At 44.4% G+C, this 12,474-nt stretch overlaps 1 protein-coding gene across 1 annotated transcript; it reads left to right on the forward strand.

Moving 5' to 3' along the window:
- The first annotated feature begins 3,946 nt into the window (after positions 1 to 3,946).
- Positions 3,947 to 7,165, forward strand: LOC125546058 (BTB/POZ domain and ankyrin repeat-containing protein NPR5-like). The gene is made up of 2 exons (XM_048710180.1): positions 3,947 to 4,932; positions 5,960 to 7,165. The coding sequence occupies exons 1-2, from the start codon at positions 4,381 to 4,383 to the stop codon at positions 6,950 to 6,952; spliced, it is 1,545 nt and encodes a 514-aa protein (XP_048566137.1). The 5' UTR covers positions 3,947 to 4,380; the 3' UTR covers positions 6,953 to 7,165.
- Positions 7,166 to 12,474: the final 5,309 nt, after the last annotated feature.

Consider the following 12,474-nt stretch of genomic DNA (forward strand, 5'->3'; position numbering starts at 1 on the left):
AGCATGGATTTATGTCCGTTGCTTGGAGATGGACTCGCGTAGGTGGAGGTCGTCGGCTGGCGTCGTGGTGGCGTCAATGGCGGGGGACCTGCCAAGGCTCGCGTAGGTGGAGGTCGTCGTTTGGCATCGTGGTGGCGTCGATGGCGGAGGACCTGCCAAGGTTGTCACCTCAATCTGCTATGAAGATGGACCTGTGGAACATGGCGGCGATGACACATGTGAGTGCGTCGGACCGTTTGAGCCCCGGACCCGGCAGATGGCTCGGTCGGGGCCTCCGGCTTTAGATGTTAGGCTTAGATGAGAGGTCTGGGTATGTGGCCTAGCTTGCACCCCTTCATCATTTAGATAGGAGTAGCTGCAGATTTTGACAAGATGACGAATTTAGGCATATTGTTGTTCTACTTTGTAAGACCTTCAAGAATAATCAATAAAATGATCGCATGCATCTCACAAATGCAGAAGCCGGAGGTCATCATCCTTTTTTTAAAAGACACAAGATGGGAGATGGCCCGCCGTCGCCATCGGCCGGCCGGGGATTCGCCGAGCGGCTCCGACCGGCGACGGCGAGGAGGTGATGGCATGAGGGGGCGCTTGTGGCGGCGATGATGTGTGGCCACGCAAGACGCCCTAGCAGGGCGAAGCACTCTCGGGTCCACTTGCAAGCTAAAATGACACCCAAGTAGTATATCCTACCTATGGGAAGCTGTCAGCTTCAAAGGAAAGACCAATAAAGCTCTGTCTTTTCTGATCTAAATTATATATCCACTTGACATTTCATAATGGAGATCTTTGTACGACACACTATCATAAGATTGTTAGTGCTTATTCAATTAACAGGTAAGAAGAAGTACTTCCACAAGAATCATTTGGCAGCGAAGTCACGCCAAGAGATAACAATATAAATATTTTACCAAGATCCCAAAAGACATCCAAAGAATGTTTTTTCTTTCCAACAAGCAAGAAGCTACAATATAATTATTCATTCACAAAAAGCTGATCATAGCAAACGTTGTTTGTTCCACCCACACTTGTATCACGATTCAATTTGTTTACTCAATTTTAGGGGCAATCATTGGATTGCGAGGTTGATGCATGAGTGCCCAAGGCATATGTCCACGGGTGCATAATTATTTAATTAATTGGCAACTAACTATAGCCCAGAGCACGCTATCAAGCTCATCCACAAGTTAATTTCCGAAGCTATATAATATGGCATACTACTATTATTAATGTACTTTTCACCATGCATGCATGTGACCTTTTCCTAACATGCTCCCGTTTTGCCCAGTAAAGTAACTAGACCAAGCACTACATAGCAACAAAAGAATATACGCTGTAAAGCTGCAGGCGTGATTATCCATAAGAGCTTAACCTATCCAATCACATAGAAAGTATGCACAGGATATAATAATGGAAAAAGAAAGAACTACGAAGTCAACTAGGTAACACAAAGAATAATTTGGAACTAATGAAGACACTTATAAAACACAAAAGTAATTAACAAAGATCTGTTCCTATAGTACTTTATTCACTCTCTAATCATCACTTAATAATGGTCTCCTGTGATTTGGCCGATTAACAAAACATGGTAGGAATCTTATGATCAAGGTTAGTCAGCAGAAGGAATGATCATGGAGAGCTGTATACGTATATATACAAACAAAAGTATACATGCACACGCATCTCCAACGGATGCATGCTCTCTTCTTTCACGTCATTTGCCTGGAAGGTGCAGCATCTCTGGCCTATACGTTAGCACATTACCCGCAGGCTCTTCTGCGGTCTTTCATTCTTTTCTTCTTTCGGAAGGTGGGACGCAATTATCACCAAATCAATTTTGGCAGCGTGTCACTGCGTTTGTCATATTTTTTGACACTTGTATATTCTGACTTTATCCACATCTCTAATTTTCTATGATTGTATTGATTTAATAGCTGCAAAATGTGTTGATACACTAAAATTGTGATGTATCACCTACTACTACTGATTTGTTGACCACCGGAGAAAGGAAATGATACACAATTTTTTTTTCCTGATGAGCTAACAATCGGTGATAATTGCTCAGTGGAGCTAGGGTTATGATACACGTTCAAGCTGGCTTGGAAGTTGGAAAGACGAGGAGGTGTAGGAGGTTATAGTAGACCTGCGCATGGGCAGCCCGGCCCGACGACCAAAGCCCAGAAGCCCAACATCCGGGCCATAGATGGGATTAGCTCTTCCGCCCGAAGCCCAGCCCGAAAATATCCAAATGAGGTTAAAATAATTATTTTAATTGAAAATAAGTAGAGTAATGTATTTAAATACCCTGAAAACTACTATATTGACTAGAAAAGTGCATTTTCCACATGGTTTGGGGTGGGCACGGCTCGGGCTTGGCGTTTTCACTTTGCGCTTTGTCAAGCCCGGTCAAAAACCTATCCTGGCCTTGGGTATGATCAGGTTTAGGCTATCTCATGTCCATGTGTGGCATAAAAATAAGCTAGTTTGGAACGAAAGGCGAAGGATAAATGGTGCTCTGTGTAAATTTAATGGATGTAAAATGTTGATATTGTTATAGGGTCGTATCACCTACTACTATCTTGGTAACAACTGGAAAAATGATATCATCAGCAAATATTCCTTTCTATGATATACAATTGTTGGACCAATTGCTCAATAGAGTTAGGGTTATCATGGAGACGACGGTTGTCCACAAGTGGCATAACGATAAGCTAGGTTAATTAGGCCTAGGGGTCGGGTAAGGGGGGGGACTCTGAATTAATATAGAGAGCATCTATGTCCCCCACAACTAAGAATAAACTAACTCTTATTAACTTTACAAAATTGTTATTGCAAAACAAGAATCAGTTACCGTGTTTAAATATATTTTTCATCTAGGTAGTAGAAAATATACAACATTATCTCAATCGACAAAGAATTAACTAATTCTCATCTGATTTTACCAATGTGCTCACACAGATTAAAAATATACATTCAGGTAATGTAATAATTCAAAAAAATGCAAAATCTTGCAGGGATCTCAAAGTTAAATTGATGGAGTAAATAGAATTAGCAACTCTGACAAATTCAATAGCTATAAAATATGTCTTTCTGAAAATTCTGCACTCACATCCCTTAACTTTTTTCAATTGTAGAAATGGAAGTTGCCATGGCTCTATGAAGGGTATAATTTGGTATTTACAATATTAGCATGTCATGGGATGGTGTAACACGGCATTGTAGCCATACATTCTTCTTTTAATTTATGCCCCCTCCATTCATTTATGTAAGGTGTATTATTTTCAGCACGATGACCAAGGCACATAATTGTAGATGAGTTAGGACGAAATTACCCTTGACAAATTTGTCGGTTACTGACAAGTAAATCAGTTAGTCCAAGAAAGTAAGAGATACATGCAATCGACAGAGAGATACTTTCTTCTTTTGCTACAAAAAAAGATACAGACAATCGGGAGTGAGATACTTTCCCTTTTCTGGAGGGCTAACAAGGAAATTATGCGGAATTAGAAGAAATGCATCTTACATTCTGGAATTTTCTCAAAAAATAAATACATCTTATATAAAGGAATTGAGGAAGTATAAAGGAAGCCCTGCATCGTCTTTAATCTTGCTCTACTCTCCTACAAGGCAAGCAGACACTTCAATCACACATGATTTATGACTTGCATCAGTCAAAGCATGGCACACTTAATTTTCCCCACCCCACCCCAATTGGAGGGAGGGCTCACCCTCTTTCTGTCCAAATTATTCCGGGCCCCTGAAGTGTGGACACATACATGCTCTGTTTGGCATATATGTACGGTTAATTTCCACCCTCCCATTTTAATCCCACCAATTATTCATGTCCCCAGCCAGCCACCCATATTGCCCTCCCTCCTACCTAGCTCCCCCAATACAGGGCCAAAAAAATCTCAAGCCCCTATATAACCTTTAGAGAGAGAGAGAGAATGGGTGTGTGCTAGAGAGAGAGAGGCACCAGCACGAGCGCCCTTCAAAAAATACTGCATAAATAAAGGGGGCAATAACTGGGGAGAAAGGGAGAGAGAGAGAGACAGAAGTGAAGAGGGGAGAGAAGAAGTGGTCACTGCAGACAGAAGAGAAGATCAAAAGAGATCGGGCGATGCAGCACAAGATTGGAGGGCAACAACAAGCGCAGCAGCAGCAGCAGCAGCAGCAGCCGGCAGCAGGAGCAGAAGAGCAAAGCAGCCAGCAACGCCAACGGCTTCTTCCACCACTCCTCTTCTTCAAGCTCCAGCCGCAGCTCTCGAGCTGATTCATCGAGCTTCTTCTTCCTCCTCTCCCTCTCCGAATTGACTCATAGAGGAGGAGGAGGAGGAGGCGGCGGATTAGCAAGCAGCTGGTGCGGCGCGGCGGGCGGCCATGGACGACACCCTCAAGTCGCTGTCCATGGACTACCTCAACCTGCTCATCAACGGCCAGGCCTTCAGCGACGTGACCTTCAGCGTGGAGGGCCGCCTGGTGCACGCGCACCGCTGCATCCTCGCCGCGCGCAGCCTCTTCTTCCGCAAGTTCTTCTGCGGCGCCGCCGCGGACCAGGCCGCCGCCGCAGCCGCTGCCGGCTCCCCCGGCGCGGTGCTCATGGACCACCTCAGCCCGCGTTCCCCCTCCGGTGCATCCGCCTCTTCCCCGCGCGGCGCCGGAGGCTCCGGTTCCGGCTCGGCCTCCGCAGCGGCGATGGCGCCCGGCGCCGTGATACCGGTCAACTCGGTAAGCTACGAGGTGTTCCTGCTGCTGCTCCAGTTCCTGTACAGCGGGCAGGTGTCGCTGGTGCCGCAGAAGGGGGAGCCGAGGCCCGGGTGCGGCGAGCGCGGCTGCTGGCACACCCACTGCGCTGCCGCCGTCGACTTGGCCCTCGACACCCTCGCCGTCGCCCGCTCCTTCGGCGTCGAGGAGCTCGCCGTCCTCACCCAGGTAATCAATTACATACTCTCCCTAATTAATCCCCAATTCCCAATTCTTGCTCCTCGACCCTCTTTTCCCCATGAACAAGAATCAAGAAGCTAATAATCTCTCACTCCTGGAGCCGGGGATCGATCGATTGTGGGGATCAAGATGGGGGTCGGTTATGTTGGGATCGGCGAGCATTCTGATCTCTGCAGCAGCATTGATTTGATCTCTGGCCGTACCTTTTTAAATGAAGCTACTCGAGTGTGGTAGCGGTATCGTCGACGTCGTCGTCGTCGTCGCCGTCGACCCGTCGTGTCGTCTGCAGGCAGCGCACGCACGCGTGCGTCCGTATATGCATATGCATACGTACGTGCGCGCTTTCTTCCTCCTCCTGCTGGCTGCCTGCCTGCCGCTTTCTTTCCTGCTCTCTCTTTATCCGTCCATCCATCCGTCTTTCCGTCACCCATCCATCCACCCCCCTTGCTTTCAGCTCTTGTTGCTAGCTAGGGTTCGTTAATGGTAAATTTCTCCTTTCCTTTTCGCCACTGTTCCTCCTTCTCATGCCACCATGGCCGCCACTGTTGCAGCACGAGCAGCACACCACGGCTGCAAGTAGCGGGCGATTCGGCAGCACTCGGAAAGGCACACACTTTCTTGCTTTGTTTTTGCTCCTGATTTGCGATTTTGCGCTAGGGTTTTCTTTTCTTTGTGAGAGGGTTAATTTCCCTTTTTCCAAAACTTTTTTCGCCAATCCCTTTAATCCTGTCTTCAATCAGCGCCATGATGCTGCTATACATACATACTGTTGCACCCTTCTGTTCCTCCTCCTTATATTTTATGCACAGGGACAATCCACTATGCACACATCTCATATATGGGTAGAGATCTCTTCCTTTATATCGTCTCTTGTTAGCTTGCTCACCACCGCTCTCTCGGTCTCTCCATACCATACCTGTGAGCTGTGAGCTTTTGCAACTTGTGAGTGTACATATGATGGATGTGGAAAAAGTATTGAGCTTTTTGCGACGGTGATGGCTTTGTGGTTTTGCAGAAGCAGCTGGCGGGCATGGTGGAGAAGGCGTCCATCGAGGACGTGATGAAGGTGCTCATGGCGTCGCGCAAGCAGGACCTGCACCAGCTCTGGAACACCTGCTCCCACCTCGTCGCCAAGTCCGGCCTCCCGCCGGAGGTGCTCGCCAAGCACCTCCCCCTCGACGTCGTCGCCAAGATCGATGACCTGCGCCTCAAGTCCTCCATGTCCCGCCGCTCCCCCTTCCTCGCCCACCACCAGCAGCACCAGCAGCACCACCACCAGGGCTCCGTCATCGAGGCCTCCGCGGCCGAGCTCGACGACCACAACAAGATCCGCCGGATGCGCCGCGCGCTCGACTCCTCCGACGTCGAGCTCGTCAAGCTCATGGTCATGGGGGAGGGGCTCAACCTCGACGAGGCACTCGCGCTGCACTACGCCGTCGAGAACTGTAGCCGGGAAGTGGTCAAGGCGTTGCTGGAGCTGGGCGCCGCTGACGTCAACCACCCGGCTGGGCCCGCCGGGAAGACGCCGCTGCACGTCGCGGCCGAGATGGTCTGCCCGGACATGGTGGCCGTGCTCCTCGACCACCACGCCGACCCCAACGTGCGCACCGTCGACGGGGTCACGCCGCTCGACATCCTCCGTACGCTCACCTCCGACTTCCTCTTCAAGGGCGCCGTGCCGGGGCTCACCCACATCGAGCCAAACAAGCTCCGACTGTGCCTCGAGCTCGTGCAGTCGGCGGCCATGGTCATGTCCAGGGAGGACGCGGCTGGCAATGCGCCGGTGCCCATGTACAGCGACCACCATCCAGGCGCGGGCGGCGGTGGCGTGTACAGCAGCAGCGGTGGCGCGAGCACGAGCATGAACCTGAGCTTGGACAACAGGATGGTGTATCTCAACCTAGGGATGGACGTGATGAACCATGGCGACGGCGGTGGCGACGACGGCGGGAGCAGATCAGGGCAAGGAGGCCCCTCTTCGTTGTTCTCCCCGCATGGCTTCCCATGAGACATGGCTGGCTGCTCTACTATCTCCTTGTAAGGCTTAGAACTAATTAATCATATGCTCTATTTATATCCATATTATCACAGGAGGTCAGTGATGAGAATGCATGATCAGATCAGATGATCCTTTTGGACTGTTGATTAAGTAGCGTCTTTTGTAGAGAGATCATGCATGCATGGATGTTGAATTTCAATAGTTAATTTCCTGGTGAGTTGATATGTGTTCGTTAGGGTCTACATTAATTTCCTTTTTTTTCTTAATTGGTGGTGTTCTTTTGAGAAGTTTGACAGGTGATGTTTAAAAAAAATGAAAACTGTTTCTGTTTTGTGCATGTGTGTTGGTGTTGGTGGGTCATGTTCTTTGATGCACTGAAACATGGACAAGAAAGGTCGATTGGTACTTGATTTCATATCATGTCTTACTACTTTTTTCTGCTCAAATGATCCTTTTGAAATCACACAAGGTCGATTGAGCTATATTATTTACTATGTTGTCTTCCTATATGCGCTAGTACTCCCGCTGTACACAAATGTAAGATGTTTTGGTAAATTGTCAATTTTACATTTGTGAACAGAGGGAGTATTACTTATCACGTATAATATCTTAGTGTATGTACTCCCTATTTAGCGCCGTGGCAGCACTTGTTTTTATTTTTCCTTACTGGAATTTATTTGGCCAAAATTCATATTTTCTGCCAATTAACTTAAAGAACTTATTTTACTTGTAGCAGAGTGCATTTAATAGAGGTCATCATGTATATGTACTACTTATCTACATACCTTTTGCTATCTCAACTGATAGAAGTACTGTTCTTGAAAAAAGAAAAACATGTAGTGATAATTTTCTCTTTGGGAGTTATTTGAGGCTGAGAAGATTTTGAGATTATTTGAGCGCAATGAGAGGGAGAGGGAGGGGCACACAAGCATGTGGGGGTTGGCATGAAGAGGGGAGACAACGGGAATCTAACTTGAGCTTATGAATGATGGAAGCGATCGATGCTGGTCAATGCTTTAACCCCACAACCCCTCCCATTTTGTTCTTATTGCAAATTAGGCCGGCTTCCATGTTACTACAACCTATGCAAATGGGCAGAGGGGGGGAAGGGAGATGAGTGCAAAAAGGAAAATCACTCTTCATTTTTACTTCACCTTTTTCTCCACTTCTTTTGTTGACCTTGGTGTTGGTTTCCTCAGAGGTGTGGGTTCCGCTCCTTTTCTCTCTCTACAAATTTACCTTGCCTTTTATCTATTGGTGTCTCTTGGCTGGGTGTAGGCAGGGTGTAGGATGAGAGAGAGAGAGAGAGAGAGAGAGAGAGAGAGAGATTGTATACAGGTATCTAGCTTTGAAACAATGGCAAATCTTGAGTCTTAACTATAAGCCGGAGGCCATATCCTAGTGAGGGGAAGGGCTGTCCCCCCTCCTCTCACACACCATCTTTCTCTCTCTCATGGATCTATAGTGCATGACTATTGCATGGTATTGATTGTCTCTCTTTCTCTCTCTAGTGCATGCAACGCTTTCCATGCAACAATGGCCTATCTATCTGTCTTTATGGCCCAATAGTGCTTGGGCTGGCCTCACGCACTGCCCCATCCCACGGACAAAATAGTTGTAGTGGGGCTTGCATTGGGCACACAGCGAGGCTGTGGACAAATGTATCCCTTGTCTTGCATGAGTGCAACATTGTGTAATGTCACTGTGTGGCCTCACGCATAAAGTCACCACCTATACATGTGTCGATCAGTAATGTTGTGATGCTGCTGCATCAACATGGATCTCCCCCTATGATGGCTCCTTGCATGTATGATGGCCCTGCCTCTGATCTATTCTTTCCTGGCCTCGCAACCATTCACTTTCCATTTGTGTGTCTCTTTAGCGTCTTCGTGCAAAGCCTACATATGTATGTATACGGCCACTGTTCTGGCCTCTGATTTGCTGCTGTAGCGAGCCAGCAGCCAGGTTAATTTTTTTTGACTGCGTGCATGCGTTTGACTAGATCCATGCATACCCCATTCCCTTCGAGAGAAAAAAAAATAGCAAGATCAAGATGTTCAGGTGCATGCATGTAGTACATTGTATATGTACATTCTTTTGCGTATGTGTCTGAATGTCTGATAAGACGACAGCTAAAGAGGTAATAAGACACAAGGTGATTTGTTCTCTTCTTTCTGCGAGCACAGATATTTTTATTATATGATATAAGCCTAGGTCTTCCCTGCGGTCTCCCAGCTCCTAGCTAGCAACAATATATTATCATAGCTAACGTACAGCTAGCCTATGCAGGCACACAATTGACAGGAATGTTTTTGAATATATACTGGTTTCGAGAAGGCACTACATATTTATATGACATGATTTGATCTACATGCATGTATGCGGTGTGGCTTTAAACTGATACTATAATGAAATGGTGTCCCCTAAAGATACAAATGCATGTGACCAGCACCTCAATAATGGCCGTATTGTTTTATTATTTTGCTAGGAAATAATGGCCGTAACGATTCATGTCACTATATTCAGTTTACATATTTAGTATTGACGTATCTTTTAAATAAAGTTATGTTGTTTTGGATATATAGTTAGAACAATATGATTAGGGCCACACTTGTGTTGTTATGCATTTTATACCAATGTTTTTTTACGTCCAACGAAGGACTCGCTTCATCCATGTATGCAAGGCCACTTGTCTTGTCTTATGTCCAATTGTTTTTAATTTGATCAAGAACTTAAAAGGATTTATTTATAATGCTAATCAAACTTTAAATGGTTTGGTTTTATAAACATGATCACAACATAAAGGGTTTGAATTGAGACAAGACAAGGCTGAGAGAGAGAGAATTTTGATGGAAAATGGAATTTGCTAGCTGGCTTACTTGCTAGTGGACAGACATCTTGCATAACTGGAATCATGCATTTAGGTTAGTTGAAGCATAATTTTGTATTTTATATTTGTAATCTTATGTGTAGCTCCGTCCGACTCCCAAAATAGGGCATGTGTGTTGTTCATGCATACAAATGACATTCCAAGCCCAGCTATCATATAAGTGGCCACCCACTCAATTCGGCTTGTAATTGCTCCAAATGACCATGAGCTTCGTTTTTGGAGGAGATAGGAAAAAAGTTTAGGGCCTTGTTTTTTTAGAACAGGGAGAGTGCCACACTAGCTTTACTAGCAAGAATGTTTTAATTTGCTCTCATGGGGCATGTTCTCCCTCGATTTCACTAAATAGTGATGTTTTGGACATTGATACGGGTTTAAAAACATAAATTTTTACTGTGGTATGCACATAATGACCAAAAATACTAATACATGTCGGTACAATGTACGCATATGATTTTCAAGTTTCCAATCCATATATTTGCAAAAATAATCTTGGTAAAAAGAATTTCAAAACTCTCAAATGTATTTCCATGAAATCTAGGGCTCCCTTTGCATTTATATCCATCATGAACCAAGGATATCCATATATGTTGATCTTCCCATATATAATTGTTAACTGCTACAACACATTTTTTGGGCATTTGCTCTCAAATGTGGCACCTATTTACTAATAAGTGCAACCAGTATGTGTGCATACAAAGGTTATCCACCTTAATTTAATTCTCTTTAAATAAATGTCAATATTCCATCTTCAGATATCAAAGTCTACGCACGGGGAGTGGGAGGCAGTGGGGTGTGTATATATGTTGCACAGAACATTAACCCATGCTGCTTAAGTTGCATCCTAAGATATATTGTCCTATCACTACTATAGAACCATCCTCCAAAGGCTCGTACCTAAACCCTTCCAGTGTGGGTTGTGCACCTGTGAGTGACTATATATTGACGGAGAAAAAAAGCAACTAGCAGGCAGCCTCATTATTGGTATGTGCCTTGCATGCCCCCACAAACTCATTTTAGCAGCTTTCAAGCATTGACACCCCCGCCTGGTGAGGGCGAGCTCAAGGACAACGACATGATCAATTAGGTTGTGGAGGAGGAATGCGTACATTACTATGTCGGTAAGAAGGTAGAGAAGAATGTCAAAGGGAGGTGGGGAGAAGGGGAAGTGGTCAAATTTGATCAAGGGAGGAGTCATAGTTGGAGAAGCTGAATAGGTGGGAGTGGCATTGATGGGTGGGAGGGGTCGACGACATCGATAGCGGACTAGAAAGCGGGAGGGAAACAGAGGACGTAATCACTTCTTTACGAATTACAGTGTCATGCCAGTTCAAACGAGGAAAAAAAACTAGGGGAGCTCCCTCCATTTTGACAAAAAGAGAGAGACGAGAACAACTAGTTTATAGGTTCTTTTAGTGTCCAATTAAGCTCTTCCATTGCCAGATGAAGTCCTTACTAGCCTAATTTGTCTCAGCCTTTTTTCTGGAGGAAAGGATGTGATGTTGTTACCATGATCTGGTTTCCATGCTAATATGGGCCTAAGTATCACTCAAAAGCTAAATCTCGCTTATTGTGGGACGAAAATCGCGCTCGCCACCAGCGTTCTCACTATCGGTCGGTCTAATAACTTGTGGTTATCGAACCTTCCAGGGAATGGTTTTGGGAACATTTCATCAGTTTTACAAAGCATTTGGCCCGTTTTTCTTCTTTTTCTTGTTTAATTTCTCTATTGGATTTTATTTTATTTATTTTTATCTTTATCTTTTTGGTTCTTCTTCTTTTCCATTCTTTTTTATTTTTGTTCTTCTTATTTTTTTTCTATTTTCAAAAATATATTTCGCCTTTTTTGAAAACATGTTGAACGTTTTTTAATACTTTTTGAACATTTTTCAAATGGCCATTTAATTTATTTTAAATGCACGATCAACAGCATTAAACACATATTGGACATTTTTCATAAATGTCATGATTTGTTTACATGTTCAAACAATATTTAACTGTTACGAATATTTTTTTAAATACACTATGATCAATCTTTAAACACATGTTGAACCTTTTCATAAATGCATGTACTTTTTTAGAAAAAACATGCCAACATTTTTAAGTGTTATGGACATTTGTTCTAAATACCTTGAGCATTTTTTAGTGACACAAATAAATTTTCCATAATTACAAAAACAATTTTTAAAATTATATGAACTTATTTTTTAAATATCATCAAAGTATTTAGAAATGTGTGAATATTATAAAAATGTGATGAATATTTTCTTGAATGGTATGAACATTTTTGACAAATTACACGAAAAAATATGTTATGTGAATAAAGAATGTTGAATGAACTTTTAACAATTAAGTAAAGCCTATTTTATAACATATACATTTATAATACTTTAATATTTAAAGAAAACACAAGCAAAAAAAGAAGAAGAAATGAATTGTGCAAAGGAACAACACAAGCGAACAAACCAAACCAGCAGCTCCCTAATGAGCCGACCTCCTTGAGGCAACATAAGCTTCCTTTTCACTAAAAGCGCGACATAGTCATGGGACCTCGTATATGACGTATTTTGCGTGATCTAGGAGCTCGACGCACAGGGGCTGGCCCAACATGTTTCCTATCGTGTGACAGAAAAAAAGTTGAACA

The sequence above is a fragment of the Triticum urartu genome, chromosome 3, assembly GCF_003073215.2.
Source record: "Triticum urartu cultivar G1812 chromosome 3, Tu2.1, whole genome shotgun sequence".
Taxonomy (NCBI): Eukaryota; Viridiplantae; Streptophyta; class Magnoliopsida; order Poales; family Poaceae; genus Triticum; species Triticum urartu.

Coding starts and splice junctions, on each gene's coding strand:
- LOC125546058 (XM_048710180.1), top strand. CDS start 4,381: ATGGACGACACCCTCAAGTCGCTGTCCATGGACTACCTCAACCTGCTC. Junction 4,933..5,959: donor AGCTCGCCGTCCTCACCCAG/GTAATCAATTAC, acceptor GTGGTTTTGCAG/AAGCAGCTGGCGGGCATGGT.